This window comes from Scophthalmus maximus, chromosome 15 (genome assembly GCF_022379125.1).
Source record: "Scophthalmus maximus strain ysfricsl-2021 chromosome 15, ASM2237912v1, whole genome shotgun sequence".
NCBI lineage: Eukaryota > Metazoa > Chordata > Actinopteri > Pleuronectiformes > Scophthalmidae > Scophthalmus > Scophthalmus maximus.
The window spans coordinates 2,014,202-2,040,865 of NC_061529.1; the positions used below are offsets into that span (position 1 = coordinate 2,014,202).

The 26,664-nt window shown below is 40.8% G+C and overlaps 3 protein-coding genes across 10 annotated transcripts in view; all 3 read right to left on the reverse strand.

The window, feature by feature from the left end:
- The window catches only part of LOC118286745 (transcription factor IIIB 90 kDa subunit), a 66,486-nt gene extending 64,893 nt beyond the window's left edge, over nucleotides 1-1,593 (reverse strand). For both annotated transcript variants that reach the window (XM_035611425.2, XM_035611424.2), the window contains exon 1: nucleotides 1,365-1,593. The gene's annotated coding sequence lies outside the window, so the exon portion shown is untranslated. The remainder of the gene's footprint in view (nucleotides 1-1,364) is intronic.
- Nucleotides 1,594-2,541: 948 nt separating this feature from the next.
- zfyve21 (zinc finger, FYVE domain containing 21) lies at nucleotides 2,542-13,468 on the reverse strand. Of its 2 annotated transcripts, XM_035610135.2 has the most exons (8): nucleotides 13,272-13,468; nucleotides 10,203-10,253; nucleotides 9,188-9,356; nucleotides 8,378-8,453; nucleotides 8,085-8,176; nucleotides 7,795-7,848; nucleotides 6,616-6,746; nucleotides 2,542-5,446 (listed from the first exon to the last, which is right to left on the reverse strand). In XM_035610135.2, exons 1-8 carry the CDS (start codon nucleotides 13,395-13,397, stop codon nucleotides 5,411-5,413), a joined length of 735 nt encoding a protein of 244 aa, XP_035466028.1. In that variant the 5' UTR covers nucleotides 13,398-13,468; the 3' UTR covers nucleotides 2,542-5,410. The 2 variants fall into 2 exon arrangements, with proteins under 2 accessions (XP_035466028.1, XP_035466029.1); XM_035610136.2 differs by lacking the exon at nucleotides 7,795-7,848 and having other exon boundaries at nucleotides 13,272-13,467.
- A 4,017-nt stretch (nucleotides 13,469-17,485) lies between these two features.
- The window catches only part of klc1a (kinesin light chain 1a), a 34,681-nt gene continuing 25,502 nt past the window's right edge, over nucleotides 17,486-26,664 (reverse strand). For 3 of the 6 annotated variants that reach the window (XM_035610139.2, XM_035610137.2, XM_035610138.2), the window contains exons 14-16: nucleotides 23,525-23,658; nucleotides 20,191-20,257; nucleotides 17,486-18,146 (exon numbers count right to left, since the gene is read on the reverse strand). In XM_035610139.2, the coding sequence (XP_035466032.2) occupies nucleotides 18,081-18,146; nucleotides 20,191-20,257; nucleotides 23,525-23,658 (267 nt within the window). In that variant the 3' untranslated portion in view covers nucleotides 17,486-18,080. Of the gene's footprint in view, nucleotides 18,147-20,190; nucleotides 20,258-23,524; nucleotides 23,659-25,196; nucleotides 26,659-26,664 lie in introns of those variants that run through there. The other 3 variants (XM_035610144.2, XM_035610143.2, XM_035610140.2) reach the window with 2 other exon arrangements.

A 26,664-nucleotide genomic window follows, 5' to 3' on the forward strand; every position in this document is an offset into this window, starting at 1 on the left:
AGACAGAGTATCAGCGTGTGTGTGTGTATGGTCATTGATCAGAACCATGTTTAAAGTAAACTAAAGTTGCTGCAACACTTAGTTGATCAATGGATTGTTCGAACGGCAGGAAGATTCATCCTCGACAGATTCAAGGACAAAGCCCCTGACGTCAAGATAAAAAAAGTTGCCAGAAGCTTCTGATCATCACTGAACCGAAGGTGATCGAAGCCAACAAAGATATAGATCAGCGAGTTTATTATAAATAAATAAATCAATCAATCAATAAACCACACACCAAAGATGTTCAGTTCACTGTCACAAAGGAGCAAAGAAACCGGAACATATTCACATTGAAGAAGCTAAAATCACAGAATTTTAGATTTTTTTTTCCTTCATAAAAACGACTTGAACCGATTAATCGATTGTCAAAATAGTTGGTGATTAATTTAGTAGTCGACCATTAATCGATTAACTGTCGCAGCTCTAAACTAAAGGAAGCTTCTTCACAAACTGTTTTTTTTCCTGCATTCATTTATTTATACTTATGTCATTTTGGTCATTCATACCAATGGACATGGAAAATAAAATAAAATATATAAAAAATGCTTTGTCTTTCATTTTGTTTCCTCTCCACTTATGTCTGTATTCCATTTCTTTTTCCTGCATATATTAATTCATACTTCTGTCATTTTTGTCATTCATACTACCAACGATATTCACTTCACTGTCACAGAGGAGCAAAGAAACCAGAACATATTCACATGGAAGAAGCTGAAATCAGAGGGTTTTTGACTTCATAAAAACGACTTGAACCGATTAATCGATCGTCAACATAGTTGTCGATTGATTCAGTAATCGATTACTCATCGATTAACTGTCGCAGCTCTAAACTAGAGGAAGCTTCTTCTTCTTCCTCCACTGACAGTTAATCACGAGATGAATGTCGGTCCGGTCCGCAGCGCTTCGTCTGTTAGCTACGTGGCACCGCTCAGCGGCAGCAGCAGCCAACTCCAAGTCTTCTCTTCCCCCTCTCGCCCTTAGGCACCACGCGTGACAGTTATAGACTTTAAATCGCGTCTCACTCCATTGCTTAAAAAGTCTATTTAAATGTTTGTGCGGTGTTTTTTTCTTTTCTGTAGCTAACCGTTAGTTAGCCGGCTGCAGCTGACAGCGCACTGTGCCGAAGCTAACGGCGCTAAGCTAGCTAGCTAGCTAGCCACACTCACTCGCTCACTTTAAACCGGAAGTACAATAACGTCGTGAGTCATGAGCTTTAATTCAACGTGGTGATTTTAACACCGACGTTCCAGCGGTGGGCAGCACGCGTGTGTGTGTGTGTGTGTGTGTGTGTGTGTTTGTGTGAGTGTGTGTGTGTCACGTACCGTCGGTCCAGAGGAGGAGAAGCAGCCGCCTGATGGAGCCGCGGGACGCGTCCGGCTCCTGCACAAACTTATGATTCTGACAAATGAATTCTCCCGATGAGAGACACTCTGTGTCTGCGGTGCCGCAGCGCTCACTGCCCCGCAACGTGCCCGCGGTGGTATCACGCAATCCTGCTGCACATCAGCAACAACACACGCGACATGTGCGTCCTGCTGCTGCTGATGATGGTGATGACGAGGGGGCGACGGGCGAGACCATCTCTGCTCGGGCGAGGGGGGGGGCGTGTCGACGGACCGGTTAATATTAAAGTACAGCGGTGACATTTTATAAACTGTACGTTAGAAAATGTGTTGGAAGTTTTAACACTGCGTGTTGGGTGAAAAGATAAAATTGTTAAAATATGTTTTTAAAAGTGTTAATTGTTTTAACACCGGCACGAGACCCCCCCCTTGCTTATGTAATGGCGCCTCTGACGTCGGTGCTTTGAAATGGGACGTAACGTGTCAAAATGCATGAAGGACCAAAAGTGACAAGAGTATAGATCATGGAATAAATGTAGAAATGTAGAAAAACAGAAATAACCACGTCATAGAAAATGGTCCATTTATTTGTTTAGACGTATGTCATTTTTGTCATTCATACTAATGGGCATGGACAATAAAATAAAGCATTAAAAAATTTAATATTTTTTCATGTCTTTCATTTTGTTTTTTCTCTCCATTTATTTCTGTATTTAATTATTTATTTCTGAATACATTTATTTATACTTTTCATTTTTTTGTCATTCATACTAATGGTCACGGATACATAAAATAAATGATAAAAATAAAATATTTTTCCATGTCTTTCATTACTACTTTAATGTATTAATTCAGTGTTGATTAATTTTAATAATTAAACCAAATAGATAGATAGCCATAAAATAAAAATGATGGGCTGTTCTTCAAATGGTAAAGTTAAATGGTAATGGTAAATTTAAAACTAAACAGAAATTGTGACTTGTGCCAAAGTTTGTGGACCCTTCTTGTAAATATAAACTACTTTATTAATTAATTAGGTCCGAACTGACTTGTCAGGACAATAAAATCATTGGCTGTTGTCAGCTGATAATAAATGAATTCTTTCTCTCCATCTATCCTCCAAATGATGCAAAGAAAAAAAACACTCCACCACAAATATGTATAAACACTTGACTTTATTCTCATCAGAATAATCCAACAAAGGGTGAGTGTAGTATTTTCAGTATAATAAACGAAGACGTGGGATCATGAGAGGGCACAGTAATTCAGGGCGTGGCCACAAATACTAACTTGGTTATGTCACAGGTGGCGCAAAGTAACGACAAAATAAAACTCGAGATCAACTTGTAAGTGGAGATAGTTTCAAGTGGCTGCACAGTTAGTGACATATGATCAATGTCAGTGTATTTTTGACAAAACATTTTGATATTGTCAAGAAAAAGCGACAAAATTTCCAGTTTTCCAATTTTATCTTGGAATTAAATTGGAAGATTCAGAGGATTAAGATTTTCCAATTTCACCTAAAGGGATAATGCATTTCATTTGATAAATATTATACATTTTTAAATGATAAACTGTGCAGCCCTCTCATCCATCTCCTCCACAAACAGACATATAATAGAAAAGACGTTATCATGGAAAAACTAGTGTTGAACAAACAAACACAACCGGATGAACCCGGAAGTCCGACCACTCAAATCCTCACAGTCTTCTTCTTCTCCGTCAAACCACATGACAAACTAGTGTGACTTCAATTCTTAGGTGAGCAGCGTATAAAAATAAACTTTACATTACAAAGTGGAAGGGGAGGGGGGGGGTCACTTGGTCGAAGGTCAAACCACTCTGTGCTCCGTTAAACCAAATCCTTCATCAAGACTCGGACAAAGAAACAGGGAAGACGATGCACACGTGACGTCAATGACACTTTTTGATCTTAGCCAGACAAAAACAACAACACACACACAGTGTCAGCAACTAAAGTAAAACTGTACATTTATGATTCTATTAATTTTTAAGTGTTTTAAGGGAAACAACTGCATCTCACGTTCTACCTCAGCAGACGGACTTTGCTCAGTTTGTCGTCACACATGCTTTTTCAATAAAGCTTTAACAGTCTGGCGCGGCGGCGAGTGACGAGGGGACAAAGCTGGTTTTGCCGAATGCTGAACTAAGATGAATCTTTCTCTACAAAATATTACATCATCTTGAATTAATTCGCTAGGTGCAAATATTCACTTCATGTTTAAACTGAAACGTGTCTAAGATTAAAGAATGTTACAGATACACGTCTTGATTTAGTTACAGCCTCCAAAGTTAACCTCCAAAAAAAAATCTTTGTACAGTTTTTGAGTTTCACAACTTAAAGCTACAGTGTGTAATATTTAGAAAAACTTATTCACTGTAATTGAATATATTGTCCATATCGATGTATATGTATAATCAACTTTAATATAGTTAAATATAGTTCCATGAGGTGGAGCCGACCTCCGTGTGAGTCTCCATGTTTCTACGTCCTGTTGTATACGGCAATACGTGCAAAAATAGGAAATTGAATCAGCGGTGCGCCACCATAAAGTGTCCCCTGTCGGTCGCTCAAGTTGGTTGAGATTTGCAAACTCTACCACCAGATGCCGCCAGAAAAAATTACAAAAATGACACACTGGGGCTTTGAAGGAGGAGGTTGAGGATAAATTGTGGATTTGTGGGAACTATAACAAACATGGGGGACAAAGAACATCTGTATAAGAAATGTCAAGTTAACTTCACATGAATGTAATTGTAATTTTCAGAGTATAAAAGCAGCAGACCGACACAAGAGTTTAGTTTGTAAAAGGTCTGAATCCTCGGATGCACAACCGACAACAACAAGCTGCCAAACTGACAAAACCAAGTGAACTGCGTTTTGGTTGATGGAAGGTTTTGATTTGACTTCCTGGGTCGTGACTCTGCACATCGATCGTATGAAAAGTTAGAAACAGGCTGTTTATAAGTGGTGGAGGAAGGAGAGAGAAAAAAGGAAGAACTGTATACAAGTGTTACAAAAACTATTGTGTTGAAGTAGGAATATTAAACAAAATAGCTCGTACAAAACTTCCAATACATGAAACTACATTTAAAGCGTTTATACGTCTCTGTGTTTATATACGTCACTAGAGTCGGTGAATCGTCTGTAGCTTCCTTAGACGCCTGAAGGTTTAAATGTGTAAATACTCGTAGCAGAGAGAAAAGGTTACTGACACAATCCAGCAGAAAGGAAAACGATAACGTGTCACCTGAACTTTTTAATGATGCCGCTTCAATCTAAAACTGAACTGTAAACTTTTATATATATAAAGTGAATGAAAGTGTGATGTTGTTTGCATTTCAGGAATATATGCTGCGGTGGTGGTGAATTTTCGATAATTCTACCATGTTTTTTATCTGGGAGATCTCGGTTCTGCCGAAGGTCCTTTGAGCAAACCCCCCCCCCCCCCCCCCCCCCCCCCCCCCCCCCCAAAAAAAAGTCCCCCACAGGGAGGGATCCATAAAGTGTCTCATCCCTTCTACAAGGAAATAAAATCCTCGTCCACTATACACACACAACTAAAAATATGAACAGCAGCATATTAAGTTATTGTGTCGTCAGGAAAAAACACCTGACGCATCTCCGAAGTTATGAAAAATGTTTTTTTTATGGAAGGTGTAATGTCACAGGAGTTTAAAGACAAAGCGACAGAAACTAACGAGCTTCTTCTTCATGTATGAACGTTTCTGCTGCATCCCCTGATTTATGCATTAAAGCAAAGAGAAGAAAAAGAACAATCAGCGTATGTGTGGTAAACACTGGTTATAGAGGTAATAAAGTTTCTGATAAGAAGAACTGGTATCAAGGAACCGACGAGGAATCGGGCGGAGAGGCAGGATCAGAACTGGCGTTAATAAAAAATCTAAAAGATACCGAAGTCCCCGCTGGGACGGGTACGGAAACACTTAGGTGTTTTGCTGCCTGGGCGTTAAAAACACGCGTGCAGCCGCTCGGCGTCGCGTCACTGGTCCCGAGCTTCGTACAGCAGTTTGGCCGCCTGAGGGGAAGAAACACAGAGAAGAAAAGATGATGAATACAAAGTTTTTCTATTCTCATATCTTACGAGTTGAGGCCTCAGTCTCAGATTCATTGACGTCTGTTAAATCACTTCGGAAACTGTTTTTTACAGACTTGACTTTACGCGATGTTGTTTTATCTTTGTGTTCTATTGCTTTTATTTTCTTATTATATTAATTGACTTTTATATGATGTTGTCTTCTTTTGCTTTTATTTATTTTGTGTGATTCTGCATCTGTAGAAGTTCTTTGTAAACCCTATATAAACTATATAAACCAAGTTATTATCATTATTATCATCTTGTTTCTTATCTTTATTCTTCTTCTTGCTTTTATCGAACACCTTAACATTGTGCATAGAACCAACACTTTTAATGTCTTCAATTATCTTATAGTGTTTTTGCTCTGTTGACGTTTCATGTTTGTTTTTTGTCAAAAACTCTCTGCAGCAGTTTAACTTTATTCTGGAGGGTTTTCACCAGTTACACTCACATCAGAAAACAAAATATCTTAGATTAAAAAAAAAATTCAATGCCAAACAAAACAACTTTTACATTCTTAGCTCCTTGTTGCTAGTAAAAAAAGGATCTCTGACCTGAAGGGGGCGCCACAGGGCAGAACGTGTTCTTAACTCTCGTCTACATCGTCAGACTCTAATCAGCTGCACCGTCCTTAGTCTCCCCCCCTGCATTTAGCTTCACATTGATAAACAACCACTGGGAGAATCATATATATATATATATATATATATATATATATATATATATATATATACACTGTATATATTGTTGAAGTGAAAAGACGTGAATGCAACCTCTGCAGAAAACACATCAGAAACTGAGGTTGCAAAGGTTTTGGCTGATGTTTCTTCTTTTGTTTTGACAAAATTGAAAATGAAAAGTGTCGAGTCTGATGTGAATCAGATGAAACTCGGCTGCGTTCAGGTTCGTCACCAGTAGCTTCACACTGCAGACGAAGATTTACACTTCGTTTAAACGTAATGTCCTTTATATTTCTGATGAGGGAAACTTGAACTTTTTTATGAAGCGGATTTCATTTGTCGAGTCAATGTGGGACCGACAAACTAACTAACTAACGACCTTACTAACAGCGGTGTCGTGTTGGTGCCCTTGTATCGTGTTCGTCGTACCTTGTGCATCGCAGCCAACCACAGCGCGGCGACCTTCTTGTCGTCGGCCGCCTCCATGCGGAGCTGCTGGGCGTCCTGCGAGCCCATTGGCTTGTAGTGGAGCAGCATGCCGCTGGCCCGCGACGTCCCTCCTGCAAATGTAGACGAACACACACACACACACACACACACACACACACACACACACACACACACACACACACACACACACACACACACACACACACACACACACACACACACACACACACACACAGTATAAGCCTGATCACATTCATTTCTAGAGCTGCAACAATTACGTTAGTTGGTAATTAATTTATAACTGAAGTAATTTTCAACACGAATATGAAGATTTTATTGCTTTTTCTGTTTTATATCATTTAATTATACGGTTGACTGTAAAAATGGGGGGAAGTGTCAGTCGCATTGGACACTATTTAATGGCGGTTTATTTATAAATTGTGAAAATCTGATCAAATCAAGAATGAAAATAATTGTTAGTCTCAGTCTTAATTTGTTCTGTGGCTCGATTTTCTAATAAAACTATCGGGCAGAAAGAAAAATGAATCATCTGCTCAGACTGGACGACATTTCGAAAGTTACCTTGACATTCGTTAATCAAACTTTAAGTGTTGAAACCGTAAAAAACTGTTGAATCACTTCAGTCAACAACAACAACAACAATAAAATGTTCAGCTCAGCTGTTCGTCATTTGATAACGCGAAAAAAACAAAAGCAATACAACGACATCATTACTCCTGAACAACATCAACAAGAACAAACACGTGGAAGAGATGAATTCATGCACAAACACAGATGCAAAAAGAAAAGAAGATGTCGGAGGGTTAAAAACAAATATACGACACAATCAAGCGGGAAGATTTCAATCAACGACAGAAGAGAGCAGAGGAAAAACGTTTTCTAAATAAAATGAAGAACCAATGAACGATGAGAAAACACGATGAGCAGTTTGTGGTGAAATGTTTTTCCTGTTCGCAGGAAACACGCCGTCGGTCAAAAGGGCCGACATCATGATTTGGTTTCTAATTCCTCTAACGCTAATCTGAGGTTTTCATATTTTCGGGCAGCGCCATGCAGACGGACGTGAGCACAGAGGAGGAGCCCGGACATCGCGATGGAGGAGGGATGGGGACATGTGGAAGTGAAGCGACCTCTAACCTTCAGAGACACAGTGACTGTCCAGCAGACTGGTGTAAGTGTGATTGTCGTTCTCTGAGTCCAGAGAAGGAACGAGGAGCCGGATCGTCACAGTCAGAGCGGCGGAGGAGAGAGAGTTTGTTAGACTTCACAAGTTCCAGTGTTAAATCAAGAAGTTGATCAGCTGGTTAGTGGATCCAGGCGAAGAAAGACGAGGATCATTAACAGCACAAGAGGGAAATCTGTGCGAGCCCTTGATCAAAGTGCTACTGAGATTTGAATCTGAACACATTATTCTGGATCGGTCTCACCTCCCGGACTCGTCCCGTCCGTCAGGATCTGCATGCTGTTCATCCGAGACAACTCCACCTCGAAGTGGCTCTCGCCGTCCAGGAACAGATACCTGAGTCGCAACAAACACAAGCATCAGATTTATGAATTGGTAGAGTTTGACGTTCTTATGGTAAAACAGAGAATATGAAAACTGGTCACAGTGAACTCTGAGTGATCCCGAGGATTCTGTCTCTAAACGTCGGCACATAAAACTGAAACTAAAGAAAGAACTTGTTGAGTTTTTAACTGCTTCCTGTAGAAAGGAGTTCACCGGTGGTTGTTGGAGAGGCGACACGTCATGGTCTCTGACTTCTCGGACGTTCCCAGCGTGGCGACGAAGGTTCCTCCTGGTGACGGAACGAACAGAAACACATTGGATTCAACTCCTGACAATAATGCCGACGATCGACAGCGTCGTCCTGCACCAGTAGTGTGGATGTCTGACAAAAAAGACATGTTGAGAAATGTGGATTTTATTTTCCAAATCTCCTGGTTAGTGGCACATGATCAAACACTCAGATCTGATCATGATCTGATCCGGAAAACGCCTGGAAGATTGGGTCGAGACATTTTCACATATGAGGAACGCAGCAGCGGGAGCTTGTCCCGACTCAGACGCCTTCACGGCAACAGGAACATTTACTGGAGAATTTCCTGGAGGAGGAGGAGGAGTCACTCTGGAATGTAATTGCAGAGAGGATTTGTAAAAGTATTTCTGCTTCATGTTCAGAGTTGCTGGGAACAGTGATGGGTGTCATGTGACGTGTGTTAGATGATAAATTCACACACCGAGCGACCGGACGGATCAATTCGCCTCTGAGCCGAACTGGAACTGATTTTAAAATGTTAATGTTTACTCTCGACGACCTTCATTAAACCTGAATTCTCCTGTTGTGCACTTTGTCGTTTGGAAAATGAAAGTGAACTTTGTCCTGAGACGAGGTTGTTTGTGTGTGGAGATTGTGAATTATTTGCAAAAGAGACGAAACGGAAAGAACGTTAAAAATATTTCGAGGGAAGCACAAAAAAAGGTTTTGCAAAATTTAAAGATAACAAAGGTTTATCGGTTGTAGCTCCTCACCTGCCAGCAGCACTTTGAGCTGCTTGTCGAAGAACTCCGTCTCCTTCTGGGAGACGAGGCTGCACTCGGCGCACTGACGCACCGGGTCCACGAAGCACATGCGCGGCAGCGCCACCTTCTTACTGCAGCACTTATCACAGAAGCAGCGGCCGCACCGCCGACAGTGGTGCTGCGAAAAATACATCATACACATCTCAGTCAAATTTACACAAAAGTAGTTTACATGTGAGTTTAGAAAAAAGTAGAGCTGCAACAGTTATTAGTAATCGACTTTCGATAAACGATTAATCGTTAAAATTCTCTGATTTCAGCTTCTTCAATGTGAATATGTTCTGGTTTCTTTGCTCCTCTGTGACAGTGAACTGAAGATCTTTGGTGTGTGGACAAAACAAAACATCATCTTGGTGGTTTGGGAAACACGATCAACATTTTCCACCGTTTAATTAACCCGAACAACTAATCGATTAATCAAGGAAATTATCTATAATGACAATAATCGTTAGTTGCGGCCCTAAAAAATTATTAAAAACACATTAAACGTTTGTCAGAATAATATAAATCATAAAAAGCATCTCATGTCTGTGTTTGTTGCATTTTCAAACCTGTGTTAAAAGCAAAAAACCCACTGGAAACAGTTTTGCTCAAACAGAGAAGTGAGCGATGTGACGAAATGTGTCGTTTAGATTCTTGTTTTCGTTGAAACGATGATGCGGCTGCTGTCTAAAGGTTTCATCAGCCGATTTCACCATAAACAAACCGTTTTTTTTACAGAGAATCTGCAAAGTAAACAGGACAAGAACGAGCAGAGGCTCAGATCTACACAGTTACTATGTCAGTCGGTCGTCACCACCGACCAGTCAGTGTGCTTTCATGCCAGAACAAATAAGCAGAGGCCAAGAGAAGGGGAAAAAAATCATCTCTGGTTTAAAAACAAAAACTAAAGCCTCAAATTGTTCAGTAAAGCTTTTATATTTTCCCTCTTTCTTGTGATTTGTGTGGCAGGAAGAGTACCGACCTTCCTTCTGATGAAGTCGAACTTGGTGTCACACTGCATACACCTCGGACACTGGAGGACGGGGGAAAAACAGGAAGTTACACAACATGCTGAGCTGGTTAGATTCACGTTCAACAGCCGCTCAAAAAAGACAAAGAGAAAGAGAGGAAAAAAAGATTTCCCACTGCACATCGTTTATGCCTCCCTGCCTAAAACTAGAGGCACATATCTTATGCCCTAAACTGTTCCTGGATCTGCTCCAAAATCTTACTGACTTCTTCCTTGTGACCCGACCGACCCCGCCACTAAATTTCGTGGAAACGGTTCAGTAGTTTTCTAATAATCCGGCTGAAAAACAAAGTTATTTTTGCTTTTGCAAATGAAACTTCCGACGTTCTGGTTCCACTTTACAAATTCATAAAAGTTTATAGGGCTGTAATGGACGGTTCATAAATCATAATTTACTTTATAGAGCCGTTAATAAGGGGAACTTGAGGGTGGTCAGGTTGACACACTCTCCTGCGTCCTTGTCTTTTCTTTTATGAACAGATTCTTCAACTCATGAGGGAAACAACGCCCACGCTCTCATATAACATCTGGACCATTCACAAGCTGCAAGAAACCATAATCGTTTTATGACCTTTTATCAACTGCAACTAAAAAGATCCAACTGCTGATTCGTGTGCAAAACTTCAAACGACACAAGTGTAGAGAGTTTATGTGACGTGATGATGATAAAGGATGTTTTAAAGTGAAACGGTTCCAGTTGTCGGTTGAACGACGACTTTATTCAACCGTGTTTAAATCAAACTGCTGTGTGTTTCTATGCAGTTATAAATACTGGTAAAACATAATAATATTCCCATTTATTGATAGAAAATTCACTTTGCGTTTGGTGTGACAGCACAATTAAAGGGGCAGTAAGCGATTTATAAAGCAATTCATAGCGTATATTTCCTCGCGGTCCGCTAGCTGTCAGTTCTGCATGCGCCGGAAAAAATCTGCAGTTTTGACTTTGGTTTGTGCATCGGCCTCCAATAGGCGAGATCGTGGGTTCGCGGCCCAAACAGAAATAAAATCCCAACAACAAGGAAGACAGAAGCAGGCTTCCTCCAAATTTGCTTACTGCCCCTTTAAAATACGACGTCATTTTTTTGAATGCACTGGTTATCGCATCTGTACTCGGTATCAGGAGATACGCAAAATCCAGGTATCGGAACAGGTATCGGGAAGGGAAAATGGTGTTGTAGGAGACATTTGTTTTCTTTGTGTTGTGCTCCGTGTGGCTGGGAGGGAGAACTGAGCATCACTAAGTGGGAAGGCATGAAGCCAGGGAGGCTGACACAGTGGTGCTTGTTGCATGCCGGGACGCCTACAGGTTTTTGTCCGTGTCACTTCGTATTACAATGTTTGAATGCTGCAGGATGTGGCTTAAAGTACAATCAAGTCTGTATGGACCTGGATCTGTTATATTAGTGTATAAATAAATCAACGAAACGCAATACGTGGTCAACGTAATTCTTAAGGCACGCGTCATTAAAAGTTTCACCGACATGCAGCAATGTACAGTGACTAAATGGAAAGCCCCTATAGGTGTGGTGCCAAAAAGTGATTCCATCTGGATCAAATTCTCAAAACGGGCACATGACACAACTCTATGTCCGTAGTAATATCAACGATACGTCTTTATGAAACTTGAACGTTCCTTGTAACCGAATGATCACAATTGTGTTTGCCATTTATAGCGTCATATAGGGAGATATGATCTTATTGTATGGTAGGTTTGTATGTCTACTATTACAACACTGTGATTGATTGATTGATTGATTGACATGTTTATTTCGAATATGTAAATAATTAGCATTATATATAGTAATGGGTAATGTATAAAAATAAAGAAATGATTGCTTTTTTTGTCCTTATGAAATGATCCTTCAGACTGCATTACTGTACTTTAACAACAGATCAGATCAGCTGTCTCATCAAACACAACCAGCAGTTAGCATCGCAGCTAGCTTAGCGCGTGCGCAGCTGTCAGCTAACACACTCGGCAGCAGCGGTTGGTCTGTCACTTCTCTAACGACGTGTGGTGACGACGCAACGTCCTGACAACTAGGCTGGAGATTGTTAACCAGCTGGTCAGCCGACAGGTTGGTCCGTGAGCCGCCTGCCAGGCGGTCCGTGTCCGCCTGCAGCGCCCGGTGCGGGGGCCGAGCGGCGCGGCGGCGACTTCCGGGCGGAGCTGCGTCAAGACCGCCGCGGTTAGAGGAGGGTGAACCGGATGTTCGGAGGCTAAGTCTAAGAAAATAAAAGCCCTTCGACCGACGAGATCATTTTGATGTGACGTTTTAAGTGACAGTGACTTTATGTTAGCGATTAAACTATTTAAGTAATTTAGTCAATAAATCAATGGACAGAAAATAAAACCAATTATTGTCATTTCAACGTGTGGTGAAGATAAACATCCTGACAACTAGTTAGAGAAGTTAACCAGCCAGGCCAGGCTGTCAGTGGTAACTTATTATACTGCTGCACTATTAACACTGTTAATATTAAATGTAAATTCCTTCAATTTATTATTCTTATCCTCCACATTTTTTTTGCAATTCATATATTTTACATTCACTTGTGTAGATATTGTATATACTTTCAAAGTGTGCTGAGTGAAATGTGCTGCTCTTACGCCGGAATTTCACAGCTTGGGATAAACAAAGAAACTATAGTAATCGATCTACTAGTTCTAATATTTATTGTGAATTTATTGTAAATAGTGTGAATTCTATTTCATTTTATCTTGTTTTATCCTATTTTATTCTATATTCTTTTTCTAATTCTGTTTATATATGTTGACTGCTAGATGCACCTTAATAACACCCCAAAAAAAATCCTCGTATGTAGTCTGTTACTATCCTGGCAATAAAACTGATTCTGATTCTATTTCTGATATTTGTCTTACAGCGTCTTTATTACAGGTGTTTTTATTGTGAAAATACCAAAACGGAAGCGCTGTTTACCATTTCAGCTAACTTCTCGCTAAGCTCCGTGCAGCTTGTCGCTGTCGAAGTAAACCCCGCCGCCGCCTCGCCTCACCTCTTTGTCCGGGACCCACCGCGGCTCTTCCAGGGCGAACGGGCTGTTGAAGGCGCCGCTCTCCGGCACCATGCGGAGGCCGCTGGGGCTGCGGACCAGCTTCTTTCCGTCGGGCACTGAGGACATTTTGCTCGAGCGGCTGTTTTCCTCTGCGGCCACACGAACTCCTGTCTGAGCCACACCCCCCGTGCGGAGTGATGGACAAGGGCGGTGGACCAATCACAGCTCGGATTGTCGGATCACGTGGTGCGCGATGGGCACAATGGAGTGTTTTTTTTTTTTTTACAATCCCCCATTAACCCCGCCCATAATTAAAGAGCAACACTATAAATAAGACCGATCCGGTATCGGAGATATTCTATATTTCTATTGATATTTGAATTGGACCTTCTCTAAAAAAAAATGCAAAGACGTCAGTAGACGCAAATTTTGCGTCACTGGCATCAGGCTGGAATGACGCAATGCAAATGACACAAAGACGCAAAATTCGCTTCATGCGTGATCCTCCCAACGTCACAGATATTCGCATCCTTAGAAGGAGTAAATATTCTCGGTTTGTGTTTTTGAGAGAGAAAAGGGAGATCTTTCATTTTTTATTTTGCCTTTTGGAAAGAATACATTTTAAATATCGAGAAAAATTTGGAAATATCAAGAATGAAGTCAAACCAAATCAGAGAAGAGATTGTTTTTAAAATTTTGCAAATCGAGAAGAAGTGGAAACCTCGGGAATATACTTTAAGTCAAAGAAATTATCAAACTAACATTAGTGCCTCCACAAAACACTTTGTGTAGATGAACCGGTGATATTTCAACTGTGCTTTCCACATTCCTCAAAATGCAAAATTAAAAAATAAATAAAAATAAAAAGTGTGTGTGTGTGTGTGTGAGCAGCAGGAACAAAGCACACGTAGCATCTTGTATGAACAGTCTCTTCCAGCAACATTTATTCAGGTAAACAGACGACGGGTTTATTTCAGATTCAACACCGAGTGTAGAGTTTTACATTTGTATTTTGTAAAACTGTAAAAAAAAAAAATTTTGTACAGCAGTACATGAGGAGATGGCCGTATCCGATGTGTTGCCATGGCAACTAGGAATCTAATAAATAAAGATTTGGGTACGTTGTACATGAATTATTACACATTCATCTTTGTGTGACGTGAAGTTTTCTGAAGTTCAACAGGAGGGCGATAGGGGGCAATACGTTTACCTTCAGATACAAGAACTTATGAATATTCTTTTATCAGACTGTTCAGATCACAGCTCCACACAACAACATGGTCCACAGACATCTCACTCCGACAAAAATACAATAAAAATAAAATAAAAATTACAACATGACGACAGACTGTGAGACTTTAACAGGAAACCAAACACAAAGTCAAACCAAAGCTTTTCTGTGCTTTCATGAATCATACGTTTACATTCATGTCATCATAATCACCACTCAGAAATCTTTTAGTTCATCAATGAAAAAAAAACTGATTAGAAGAAGAATATAGTTTCAAGATCTCCTTCCTGTTACAGCTTGTCCCGTAAAAACAGCTGTGATGCACAGGGCAACGGTTTGGGGCAACATTGACCTAAAGTTGGGCAACGGTGTCCATGTTGATACACTTCACTATATACATACAAATACAGAACATAACCAGAGATGAGAAGAATTTAAACATTTTTAACAACTACAATTGTCCTAATAAGAGCAAATTAAGATATGAAAATAAAGTTGACATCGTTATTAAAATGTATATATTTTTAACATGCATATTTTACTATGGATATTACTTTTTACCCCAAAACAATGAGTTCCATCGAATAAGGATTAAATGGTATAACAAACTTCAATTATAACTAAATATTTAATGTGAACATTTATTTCATTTCAAGTCTTTTTTTTAAAGTAAATTTCTAAAGTTTCTTTATAATTTAAATAGTAAGTCACAATTTTATTTACTGACAAGGACATTTTTGTTCATTAAAAACAGTAAATTAACTATGTCAAAAAGTATTGTGAGTTGTATGTATATATAACTATATATAATATTATTTCTTTGCTTCCATGTTCAACTACTTTGTATTTGTTCTGGTTTAAATTACATTCAGAACATTAGTCTCTTTATTCATTTATTAAAAACCTGAATATGTAACACTCTCCACTGTTGCCTGTTGCCAGTGTTCGTTGCCCGAACTGTTGCCCAGTTCATCAACTCCCTCAGACATGATTATGAAGTTATGTGCCTTGATACTTTGCGGAGCTTCTACATTAAGACAACAGAGGGTTTTTTTTCAAAAAGCAGAAAGCAGGTTGCTGAGCAGACTGATCAACAGTCGACACTCGACTCTGACCTGTAACTATAAAATCATCGTTCTGAAGAAAAGAAAAAATAAGAATTTAATTCCAAAATGAGACGTTTGACAGTTTAAAAGGAAAAGAAAAAAATAATAATATTCAAGTTCTCACATCTACTCAGCTTTTACATTTACATTTCATTGCCTCATGTTTGTTTTTCATCACTTGGAAAAACACATGATGTTGTTTTCAAAAGAAGAAGAAAGAAAAAGGGGATTTACAGTAAAATAATGTGTTGGAATGGAAAGTCTTCATATTGATTATCATCAGGTTTATCGATCAGAATCAGATGAGTCGGTGACATCACACAGAAGCGTATTGCACAGCCCTGCAAAAAAAACTGAACTGAACTTCTGCAAGAAAACGAAAAGCAAAACAAAACTTCCACTTCAATCTGATTTGATGATATCCGCAAAACCTCACTTCATTTAAAAAATATATTATTAGCCTCATATTTCCAGTGCAAATCCCTCAGGACGTCTTTGTTCATCATCAAAACATCTTTCAGTCGTGAACCGACACATTTACAAGATCATTTGGGGTTTTCTTAAAAAACATAAGTTAAAAAAATCCAGGTTTATTTTCTTTAAGATCAAATCAGTCTAAAGATGATTTTGTAAAATATTGACACTTTAAAGTGGACGACTGTTAAACTTGATCAGTTTAAAAAAATCTTTTAGACATTTGATATTTCAGAACTGTAGCTTTGTTTGTTTAAAATAAATATTATCTAATATTTCTTAGGTTGAAGGAAAAATTGACATATCACAGGACTGGAAACCATTTTTCATGACTTTTGTTCGCATATCAACTTTTTATGCCAGATTCAAAAGACTGAAAATATTGTGATGAAAAGATTCTGACGTCTATAAAAATGACATTTTCACAATCAGGTTTATATTCGTCGTCAGATTTGTGTCACGAAGAATCAACGTGTTTTTCTGGATTTACAGATTTAGTGTTTTTAATGTTTACATTAAATTCAAGTTTAAAAAAACCCACTTTGGTTCTCATGAGTTCAAAGTGAATTGCTGGTTTATTAAGTTATAAAATATATCTAACTAGTCATAACTAGCTATATGAGGATTAGCCTCTTTTATTTTGGTAATAGCAAATGTATATATTTTTACATTTGTAACTTCTAAAAATGCTCAGGAATAATTCTAGCATATTAATACATTTCTTGAAATAATTTATGATTTTTATTTTTTTGTTGGATTATTCCACTTTACTCTCATGGTGAAGTGTTGTCTCGAGCATATTATAACCTCTATATAACTGTAATTTGTGTGAACGTTGCAGTTTGTCAGTGTGTGAAACTTCAGCCTCGATCCTGAGAACACGCGTCGACCTTCATGCGTCAGTGAAATCCAGAAAACTGTCGGAGGCTCGTCACAGACGTCAAAGGAGAAACTCGTCAGAGCAGCGAAAGAACAAGAAAAACTAATAAAACATCATTTAAAACAAAACACACCAAAAAAAACCTATGTAAACGTAAAACTTCATACATCGAAAGCAAAAGTCTTCACTCGACACGGGACGGAGCTGAGAGGCCGAATCGTCCTCACGGGTCAAACGTTCGGTGTGTGAAGCCAAACAGAGAAAGAGCGAAACGGCAAATGGAAGAAATTTGCTTTAAAAGAAAATGAAAGAAACAAAGAAACAACGGGAAAAGGATAAAGGAAAGTTTTGTCCCGTTTCTTTGCATCTTTTTTGTCATTAAAGCTACAGTGTGTAATATTCAGAAATGGAATATATTCTCCATAACCATGTGTTCAGATATGAGTGAGATATAGTTCCATGAGGTGGAGCGACCTCCGTGTGAGTCTCCATGTTTCCACGTCGTGTTGAAGACGCTTGTTGAACTAAACGGTCCAGAATACGTCGCGTCCACGGAAATGTAATCGGCGGTGCGCCGCCATAAAGTGTCCCCTGTCGGTCGCCCAGTTGGCTGCGGTTTGACACTTTACCACCAGATGGCGCCAGAAAAATGACCCACTGGGGCTTGAACCTTTACGTTGTTTGGCTTCACACACGACAGTTTGTCTGAACCAGTGACGTCAGGTTTTTGCCTCGACATCAGAAATGACACACACACACACACACACACACGCACACACACACACACACACAGTATAGCACACAAACAATTAGACGGAAATCATTTACACGTTCAAATCAAATGTTCCTCCTGTTGCCTAATCTGCACTGTAAAAAAACAACAACTTTAAAAGTGCAACGACAGATTAAAACCGGCCCAGTGAGCGCTCGGTGACGTGACGCTGACGAGCAACAAGATATGAAGTGTTTTCGCACACACGCGTATTTACAGCGAGGAGGGTCGGAAGTTTGGACGCTCGATGCGGCTCAGGGGAGTCGATTCTCACGGACCCGCCGCCGTGACCTCGGTGACCTCTCGGGCTCCGCCCCTCGCACCTCGCCGGCGTCGGAAACGACCTTCAACGCGCCAGGTCGGTGTGGCTGGCACTCAGGTCGCGACTCTTCCTCAGACGATTATTTCGTTCCTGGAGGAAACGCAGCGAGAGGAAACCGGGTTAACACAGACGACCACAAAGAGATTTCTCCTCTTTGGTTTGGCCGACGTGACTTTTACAGTTTGTCTACAAAGAGTTGAAAACAGGATTTCTGAAAAATATATTTTTCTGACGATGTTTCTCAACATGTTCACTGTTAAACTACGTCTTTTTTAACAGGCTCGTAAAAATGGTTTTGGCAAGTTTTTGTGAGGTTTTACCCCCAAAAAATATTATATTTGAATAGGCCTTTTACTCTTCTTCGATAAATTAAGACCTGAACCAAGCATTAATCTACAGAAACATATTTTTTCTTTTTCTGTTTTGCTCAGAGATAAAAAAAACCCCAACACGTTACATTATCTCAGATTCTTTTCATTTCTGTAACCAATTGATTTTTGGTTTTCCTAATCTTACACTCGCTGAGCACTTCCTGTACACCTGCAGCCAGTCAGCCAATCCTGTGGCAGCAGTGCATGACATCATGCAGAGTAAAGGACGTCACGACCCAGCGTCAGTACGACGTTCGTGTTCCTAGTAAAGTGATTATCTGGTTATCGAGCTTCTCTCGTGACAACTGACAGGTTAAAGACATAAAGACTAAGGGATTTAATAAGTCGATTAGTGAACAAATAACGGTGGTGTGAAGTTAGTGTGTGAGTCACACTGAGGCTTCGACTCATCATGTGTCAGTAGAGACAAATAATACAGAGAGAGCGAGACACCGGGTCAAAAAGTATCAATACAAAGTTTTTTTTACTTCCTGGTGAACTTGTTGGTGGATTATCACCTAAATAAGAAAGTTTGCAAAAAAACCCCAAAAATCCCACACTGTAAAAATATTTCTGCTAAATTTATCAACATTTCAGAATGTGTAGAAAACGTAGTTTGTTTTTTTGTTCTAATTAATTATAAATATTATAAACTGTAGGTGAAGGAACTGTCACTTTCATGACAACTGAATTCTGAGGCACTAAATATTTACAGATAATTTTAAAAACTGAAAATCACTTCTCAGATTTTATATTGAAATTGATTAAATTGCTTATTTTGTACTCGTCCAATAACCGAAAAATCTTCAATTTTAAAAAAAAACGATTTACGACAGAAAATTCTCATGTTGAGGAAATTGGAACATATATTTTTTGGTTCATTTTTGTACTTGAAAAGATGATGCTTATATGATTATAAAATATCCTTTGGATTGACTAATGGATTATTTAATTATAGTTTCAACAAAAACAATATGGTTGTTCCATGTCAATTTGACAATAATCTTCCTTTTTTTGTCTTTAATTAACTTATTTTCTTCTTTTTTTGATCCTTTACATCGAACGTCTGCAGTTCAATAAAGCTCAACAAAAACATTTCTGGAAAATATAAAAGTGACCTGTATATATTTCAGGATATATATGAATTTCCATAACAGGATGTGACCCCCGTCACCAGCAGGGTTAAAAATAAACAGTAGATACTTTTGGACCCGGGGTCTCGACACTCGAACACTCGGGTCTCGAACACTCGGGTCTCGAACACTCAAGGTCCCGACACTTGGTTCTCGAACACTCGGGTCTCGAACACTCGGGTCTCGAACACTCGGGTCTCGAACACTCAAGGTCCCGACACTTGGTTCTCGAACACTCGGGTCTCGAACACTCGGGTCTCGAACACTCAAGGTCACGACACTTGGTTCTCGGACACTCGGGTCTCGAACACTCGGGTCTCGAACACTCGGGTCTCGAACACTCGGGTCTCGAACACTCGGGTCTCGAACACTCAAGGTCCCGACACTTGGTTCTCGAACACTCGGGTCTCGAACACTCGGGTCTCGAACACTCGGGTCTCGAACACTCAAGGTCACGACACTTGGTTCTCGGACACTCGGGTCTCGAACACTCGGGTCTCGAACACTCAAGGTCACGACACTTGGTTCTCGAACACTCGGGTCTCGAACACTCGGGTCTCGAACACTCAAGGTCACGACACTTGGTTCTCGAACACTCGGGTCTCGAACACTCGGGTCTCGGCTCCTTACTTGGTAGTGGTCACTCGCAGCCTTGTCCGCCACGTTAAGAACCCCCAGAGAGCTGGCTCGCTTCATGCTGCACCCAGAGCAGGGACATGCAGGGTGGGGGGAGGTGAGGGGGGGAGGGGGGGGTGAGGTGGAGAGTCGGGGGGGGGGAGTTTAGTTCAGAGGAGGTGGAGGGAGGATGTGTGTGTTTGTGTGTGTGTGTGTGTGTGTGTTGGTTAATGACATCCATGATATTCACAAACAAAGATTAGTGTCACAATAAAATGTTCAGCTAAGTGTCAAAGGTTAAAGGTTACATGTCAAACATGAGCTCTGATTAATGTTAAAAACTGATATTAACTTGATCAATGACTCATAACTGATCAGTGGAAGACAAGTCATCAATGGCACCTCATTAGAAAGTGGTCCATATTTTTAATTATAGGATTATCTGTAAATCGTCCTTTTAAACCAAATGTTAGAACCAATTTTTTTTTCATGCACAGATTGTTTCCGTACAAACACGATCAACGACATGTTACCGTTCACTGTACGTGACAGTGAGTTCATGCATATTAATAAACAGTGACTTAATAAAAAAATGAAGATTATTCTCGCTCCATGTAGTTTCAGTATTGACGTTGCTTCATTTCAAACTTAATGTTGATCTGGAACAAGATATTTTCATATATTAGATAATATGTCATATTTTAGTTTCGTCTGTTGGTGGGAAGATGCAACTTCGAGAGAGAAGCTGATCAAAGATTCACATCATGCAACGTCTCCTGATTTTAGGCATTTGAGTTAAAATTCATCTTTAAACTTTATTTATCTTTCATGTCAATCTTTACTTATAAGAAGAAGAAAAAAAGCACCACACTTATGTAACAAACATCACTGAGAGACGATCAGTATCGATGATGATGATGATGATGACGACGACATAGTGACATCATCACATCAGCCAAAGGAAGAGGAAGACGGAAACACACAGATGAAGCATGCGAAGAGAAATTCAAATGAAAATACACATTTATTCATAAATAAAAATTCAACACGGGAATAAAATCCTGAAACAGCCAAACATGCAGCCAAACATCTCAGAGCAAAAATCCATCCAAAAAAATGACAAATCCCCAAAATAATAACAATCCAAAGCCGAGTGAAAGGTGAACAATATTTCAAACAAGTTGAAATAAAAAAGTCCAAAAGCCACAAAATGCAAATGAATATTAGTTCCACAGGCATAAAAAGCATTTTTCCAAAGCAGACGTTAGTCGTTTGTGTCGCGTTGCAGATGTTCTTCTTCACGCCGCAGCGTTTTCTCATTTCATTAGTCTGAAGCTTCACGGTTCAGTTTGAATCACGTTCACAACAACATCAGAGGATCAGAGCCGATGTTCGGAAACATAGAATCTGAGGTTCTACGAAATAAAAGTTACAATATTTCAAGTAGATTTTAAAATGCAGATTTTTTTGTTTGTTTGCATCTAAAGATGCGGGAAGTTAACGAAGCTGCTGATCTTTATTTTGAAACAGATATTTATGAGCTAAAACAACTGTGGAGGACTCAACACGGAATATAATGCATAATCCATGTGATCAAATTAATCTCAACATGACAGACTACAGTTAATTCTTGAAAGAAATGTATTTTTTTTCCTCTAAGATGTTACAACTTATTTGGTCAAAATATTATTTAAAAAAATGTCTTTGAACTTAAAAAATACATTTAATATATTTATTTATTATTTTCGTTGTTTTCTCTCAATATCATCTTCTTCCTCAAGATATTTAGATTTTATTTAATAACACTAAAAATTACCTTTTAGATAAATAGTTTATTGAATCTGAGTGATAGATATTTTATGACCCATGTATTTTAACTTCTTCCTTAAAATATATCTATTTTTTCAAAGTCTGAAGAGATTGTACTATTCATCTTCAAATATTACAACCTTTCACGAGTTACAACTACAACCTTTCCTTTTCCCACTTAATATTATAACTTTTCCCACTTAATATTATAACTTTATTGACAAAATCCGAGATAGTTTATCTTCCTGACAACGGCCCAGACGCCCTGCTGTTGTTGAAAAACTCGGCTGAAACCAACATGGAATAAAAACTGTGCGAAGACGACGTGAGGGAAGGAAAGTGAAATCATGCAATGTGAAAAAAAGAAAGAAGAAGAAGAAAAAAAAGCTCTTTTCATCATTTCATGTGCAAACAGCTGCAGTTACATCGCGTCACCACCAGCAGAGGCGCGCAAATCCCTTCGTTCGCTTTTTTGGTTAGTTAGTTTGTCCACACCGCCCAGTCAGAAGGTCGGAGGGTCGGAAGGTCGGAGGGTCGGAAGGTCGGAGGGTCGGAAGGTCGGAGGGTCGGAAGGTCGGAGGGTGGGAGGGTCGGAGGGTCGGAAGGTCGGAGGGTCGGAGGGTCGGAAGGCCGGAGGGTCGGAGGGTGGGAGGGTCGGAGGGTCGGAAGGTCGGAGGGTCGGAGGGTCGGAAGGCCGGAGGGTCGGAGGGTCGGAGGGTCGGAGGGTCGGAGGGTCGGAGGGTCGGAGGGTCGGAGGGTCGGAAGGTCGGAGGGTCGGAGGGTCGGAGGGTCGGAAGGCCGGAGGGTCGGAGGGTCGGAGGGTCGGAAGGTCGGAGGGTCGGAGGGTCGGAAGGTCGGAGGGTCGGAAGGTCGGAGGGTGGGAAGGCCGGAGGGTCGGAGGGTCGGAGGGTCGGAAGGTCGGAGGGTCGGAGGGTCGGAAGGCCGGAGGGTCGGAGGGTCGGAGGGTCGGAAGGTCGGAGGGTCGGAAGGTCGGAGGGTCGGAGGGTCGGAGGGTCGGAAGGTCGGAAGGTCGGAGGGTCGGAGGGTCGGAAGGTCGGAGGGTCGGAGGGTCGGAGGGTCGGAAGGTCGGAGGGTCGGAAGGTCGGAGGGTCGGAAGGTCGGAGGGTGGGAGGGTCGGAGGGTCGGAAGGTGGGAGGGTCGGAGGGTCGGAGGGTCGGAAGGTCGGAAGGTCGGAGGGTCGGAAGGTCGGAGGGTCGGAGGGTCGGAAGGTCGGAAGGTCGGAGGGTCGGAGGGTCGGAAGGTCGGAGGGTCGGAGGGTCGGAAGGTCGGAAGGTCGGAGGGTCGGAGGGTCGGAAGGTCGGAGGGTCGGAGGGTCGGAGGGTCGGAGGGTCGGAAGGCCGGAGGGTCGGAGGGTCGGAAGGCCGGAGGGTCGGAGGGTCGGAAGGCCGGAGGGTCGGAGGGTCGGATCACTCCTCCAGTGCATAAAGTGAGCGTCACCTGCAGCGGGTCAGTCAGGTGTCTGGGGGGAGGTGGAGGTGGAGGTGGAGGTGGGGTGTGTGTGTGGGGGGGGGGTAGTTACCCGGGGTTCTTGGGCTCGCTGTCTCGCGACGAGCCGCCGCCTTTCAGCTTGCGGACGAGCTTCTCGCTGCTGCGGCGGATCGACGCGCGCAGTTTGCTGAAGGAGCCGCTCCTCTTCAGAGAGCCGGAGCCGTCCTGGGGGGAGACGTCACCGGCGTTACACACACACATCCACACACACACACACACACACGTACAGTGCATGTACACACAAGTACAGTTCACAATGTACGTTACATTAACAACAGACCAGTGTGTGTCCAACGTGCCGCACGATGCAGATTGTGAGTTTAATCATTCAAACCCGACTAACATTTATTTACTGCGTCTTATTTTAATTAAGACAAAACCGAGCACAAAAAACATTTCGCACACACGCTCGTGTACAGTGCATAAAAAACAAAGTGCACAATCCCTCGTGCAACACGACGCAGCTGAAACACGTTTACAAACCGGCGACGTTGCGGATTTCAAAAATGGGATTTCCAGACTGAGAAGTTTTCAAAAGACCCTGAACGCTGAAAATATCGATGGAGATGATTCTACTTATTCTGTTCCACTTTCCTCTATTGGAACATGGAGCCGACGGACCTCAACTACATGATCGTCGCGTGTCACTCACCTTACTAACCGAAACACGCGTGTGCACCGAGTTTAACCTCTGACCTGGTTCCATTAAAGGGGCAGTGAGCGATTTTGGAGAAAGTTTGTTTGTTGTAAAACCCCTCGGTTTGTTTTACTGGACGAACGATTAAAAGAGCTCAAACGCACAAACATTTATTTTTTCTTCACTGAAACTTCTTGTCACTCGGAGGTCGACACGCAGCCGACTCATTAGCAAAAGGGTAAATCTGATGAAACCTGGTGAGTAACATAAATTCACTTTCTATTATTAGTTGATTTAAATTAAATGAACAAATGTGATGATGAAATATTGATTTGTCACAACCAGCCTCTGGAGGATTATCGTTACTATGTGGAAATTTGAGTGTTTTAATTCTTCAGGCACAAATATGGAGTTTGGAACCCGACACGATATGGATTCTTTGACGATGCCGATATTGATATTGGGGAGTACATGATTTATATATATATATATATATATATATATATATATATATATATATATATATATATATATATATATATATATATATTTTTATCTGCCAATTATTCCTAAAATGTCATCATCATACCTTTATGACAAAGACACAAATACAACCAAATATATAGAAAATAAACGTAAAACATAAGTGCTGATGCAAATATGTGTCTGTGAACGGCTCACATCGGCCAACAGATAAATCGGTCGGGCTCTAATTTAGTTTGAATATTTCGATATTTCGATAAACAATTATGACAGAAAAAAACATTTGTGTGAAGCCAACGAGGACAAATGATATGGGGAGTTAGTTTAGTGGATTATTTCGAACAGCTGCTTTGACTCCAGCACGTTAATGTGCAGGGTCGAAGGTTCAGAGGTCAACACACACACACACACACACACACACACACACACACACACACACACACACACACACACACACACACACACACACACACACACACACACACACACACACACACACACACACACACACACACACACACACACACACACACACACACACACACACACACACACACACACACAAAGAGGCGACGGGCACCAGTTCAGTTGAGCAAAGAGTTTAAGGTTTTATTAGAAGTTAAGAAAGACAAAGTGTGAGATGCACAGACGGGGACGGGACACGCAGGTTGGATTAGTAGCAGAGAAGCAAAGAGGTGAACAAAGAGGAGGAGACGTTTCCCACTTGCCAAGTTTTCGCATTACATCTATATACAGAGAGATACAGTACAGGAGCATGATGACGCCTTCTTCACCCTCCACAAACATCCTCCATCCTGTCACAGATTCTTTTTTTATTATTTTTAAGGTTTTAACTTGAAGGTGCTTCAATCATGCAGACGAGTTATTATTTACAGCGTGTTTGAGTCACTGTGACGTCGCGAGTCACCACTAATGATTTTTTTTTTTCTTAACACGTTTATGTTGAACTGATCTGCGTCGATGATCCGAGAGCCGAAGAGCCGAGGGGTCGGAGGAAAACGGTTGCGGTTTGTAACTTCACCACCGGATGCCGCCAAATATCTCACACTGCAGCTTTGATAAAAGTTTTGTGAGTTTGAATATACTTTCCATGAACTTTTTTTCATCCGTTATTCCATTCTTCATCTTAACGAGGGACGACATGTGAACACGACGACTCTTTAGTCATATTTGTGACTTATTAACCTTATGAACTGTTCATAACGTATTTTGACAGGTTTATATTTATTTTCTTTCTTTATTTTTCCCCTGATTGTTATTTTTTTCGTTGTTGTTTCATCCAAACTGATCAAGTCTGACCTAATCTTATAAAATATGATTGATCTTATTCACATGTTGATCGTTGAGTCTGGTCTGTAAATGTATTTCATAATCACTGACAGACATTATGATGATTGTACACGTTGTATGGGCCCCATTGTTGTGATAATTTGAACTTTATCTTAATCCATGATTTAACCATCCTGTAAGATTTGTCAATTATCAAAACAGTTGGCGATCAATTCCCTGTTGACGGCGTAGTGAATTAGTCGAATAACAATTTCAGCTCTACAATAAACTTGACTTGACAATAGACTTGATTTCTTTAAATTTTTCCTTTTCAAGTGTTTCTTAACTGAAAAAACAACAACATTTATATGTTTAAATTTGAGTCTTCAGCCAAAATGAAAAGCAGGTTAGAGACACGGGGGAGTGACAGGAAGTAGAGAAGCAGAGAGATGACAAGGGGAGAGATGTTGCCATGGCGAAGAAACACCAACCGGGGTCGTCTCCCGCCCGGGAAGCAACAGTTTGGATTTTAAATTTCCCTCCACATCCGCTCTCAGACATTTCAGAGAGCGACACAAATCCCACCAGAGCCCAGAGGAGGTGGTGGAGGAGAAAAGAGAGAAGGAAGTCAGAGCTGAAGACAAAACTGCAGAAGCTGAAGGGGTTGAGGCGGCGAGGAGAAGAGGAGGCGTCCGTCATGCAGAAGACAAGCTGTTGTTTTTTAAAGAACCATTACAAGGCATCTGGAGTTATGCCTGATG

Coding starts and splice junctions, on each gene's coding strand:
- zfyve21 (XM_035610135.2), bottom strand. CDS start 13,397: ATGTCCTCAGTGCCCGACGGAAAGAAGCTGGTCCGCAGCCCCAGCGGC. Junction 9,357..10,202: donor TCGACTTCATCAGAAGGAAG/GTCGGTACTCTT, acceptor TATTTTTCGCAG/CACCACTGTCGGCGGTGCGG. Junction 5,447..6,615: donor GGTTGGCTGCGATGCACAAG/GTACGACGAACA, acceptor TCTTCCCCTCAG/GCGGCCAAACTGCTGTACGA.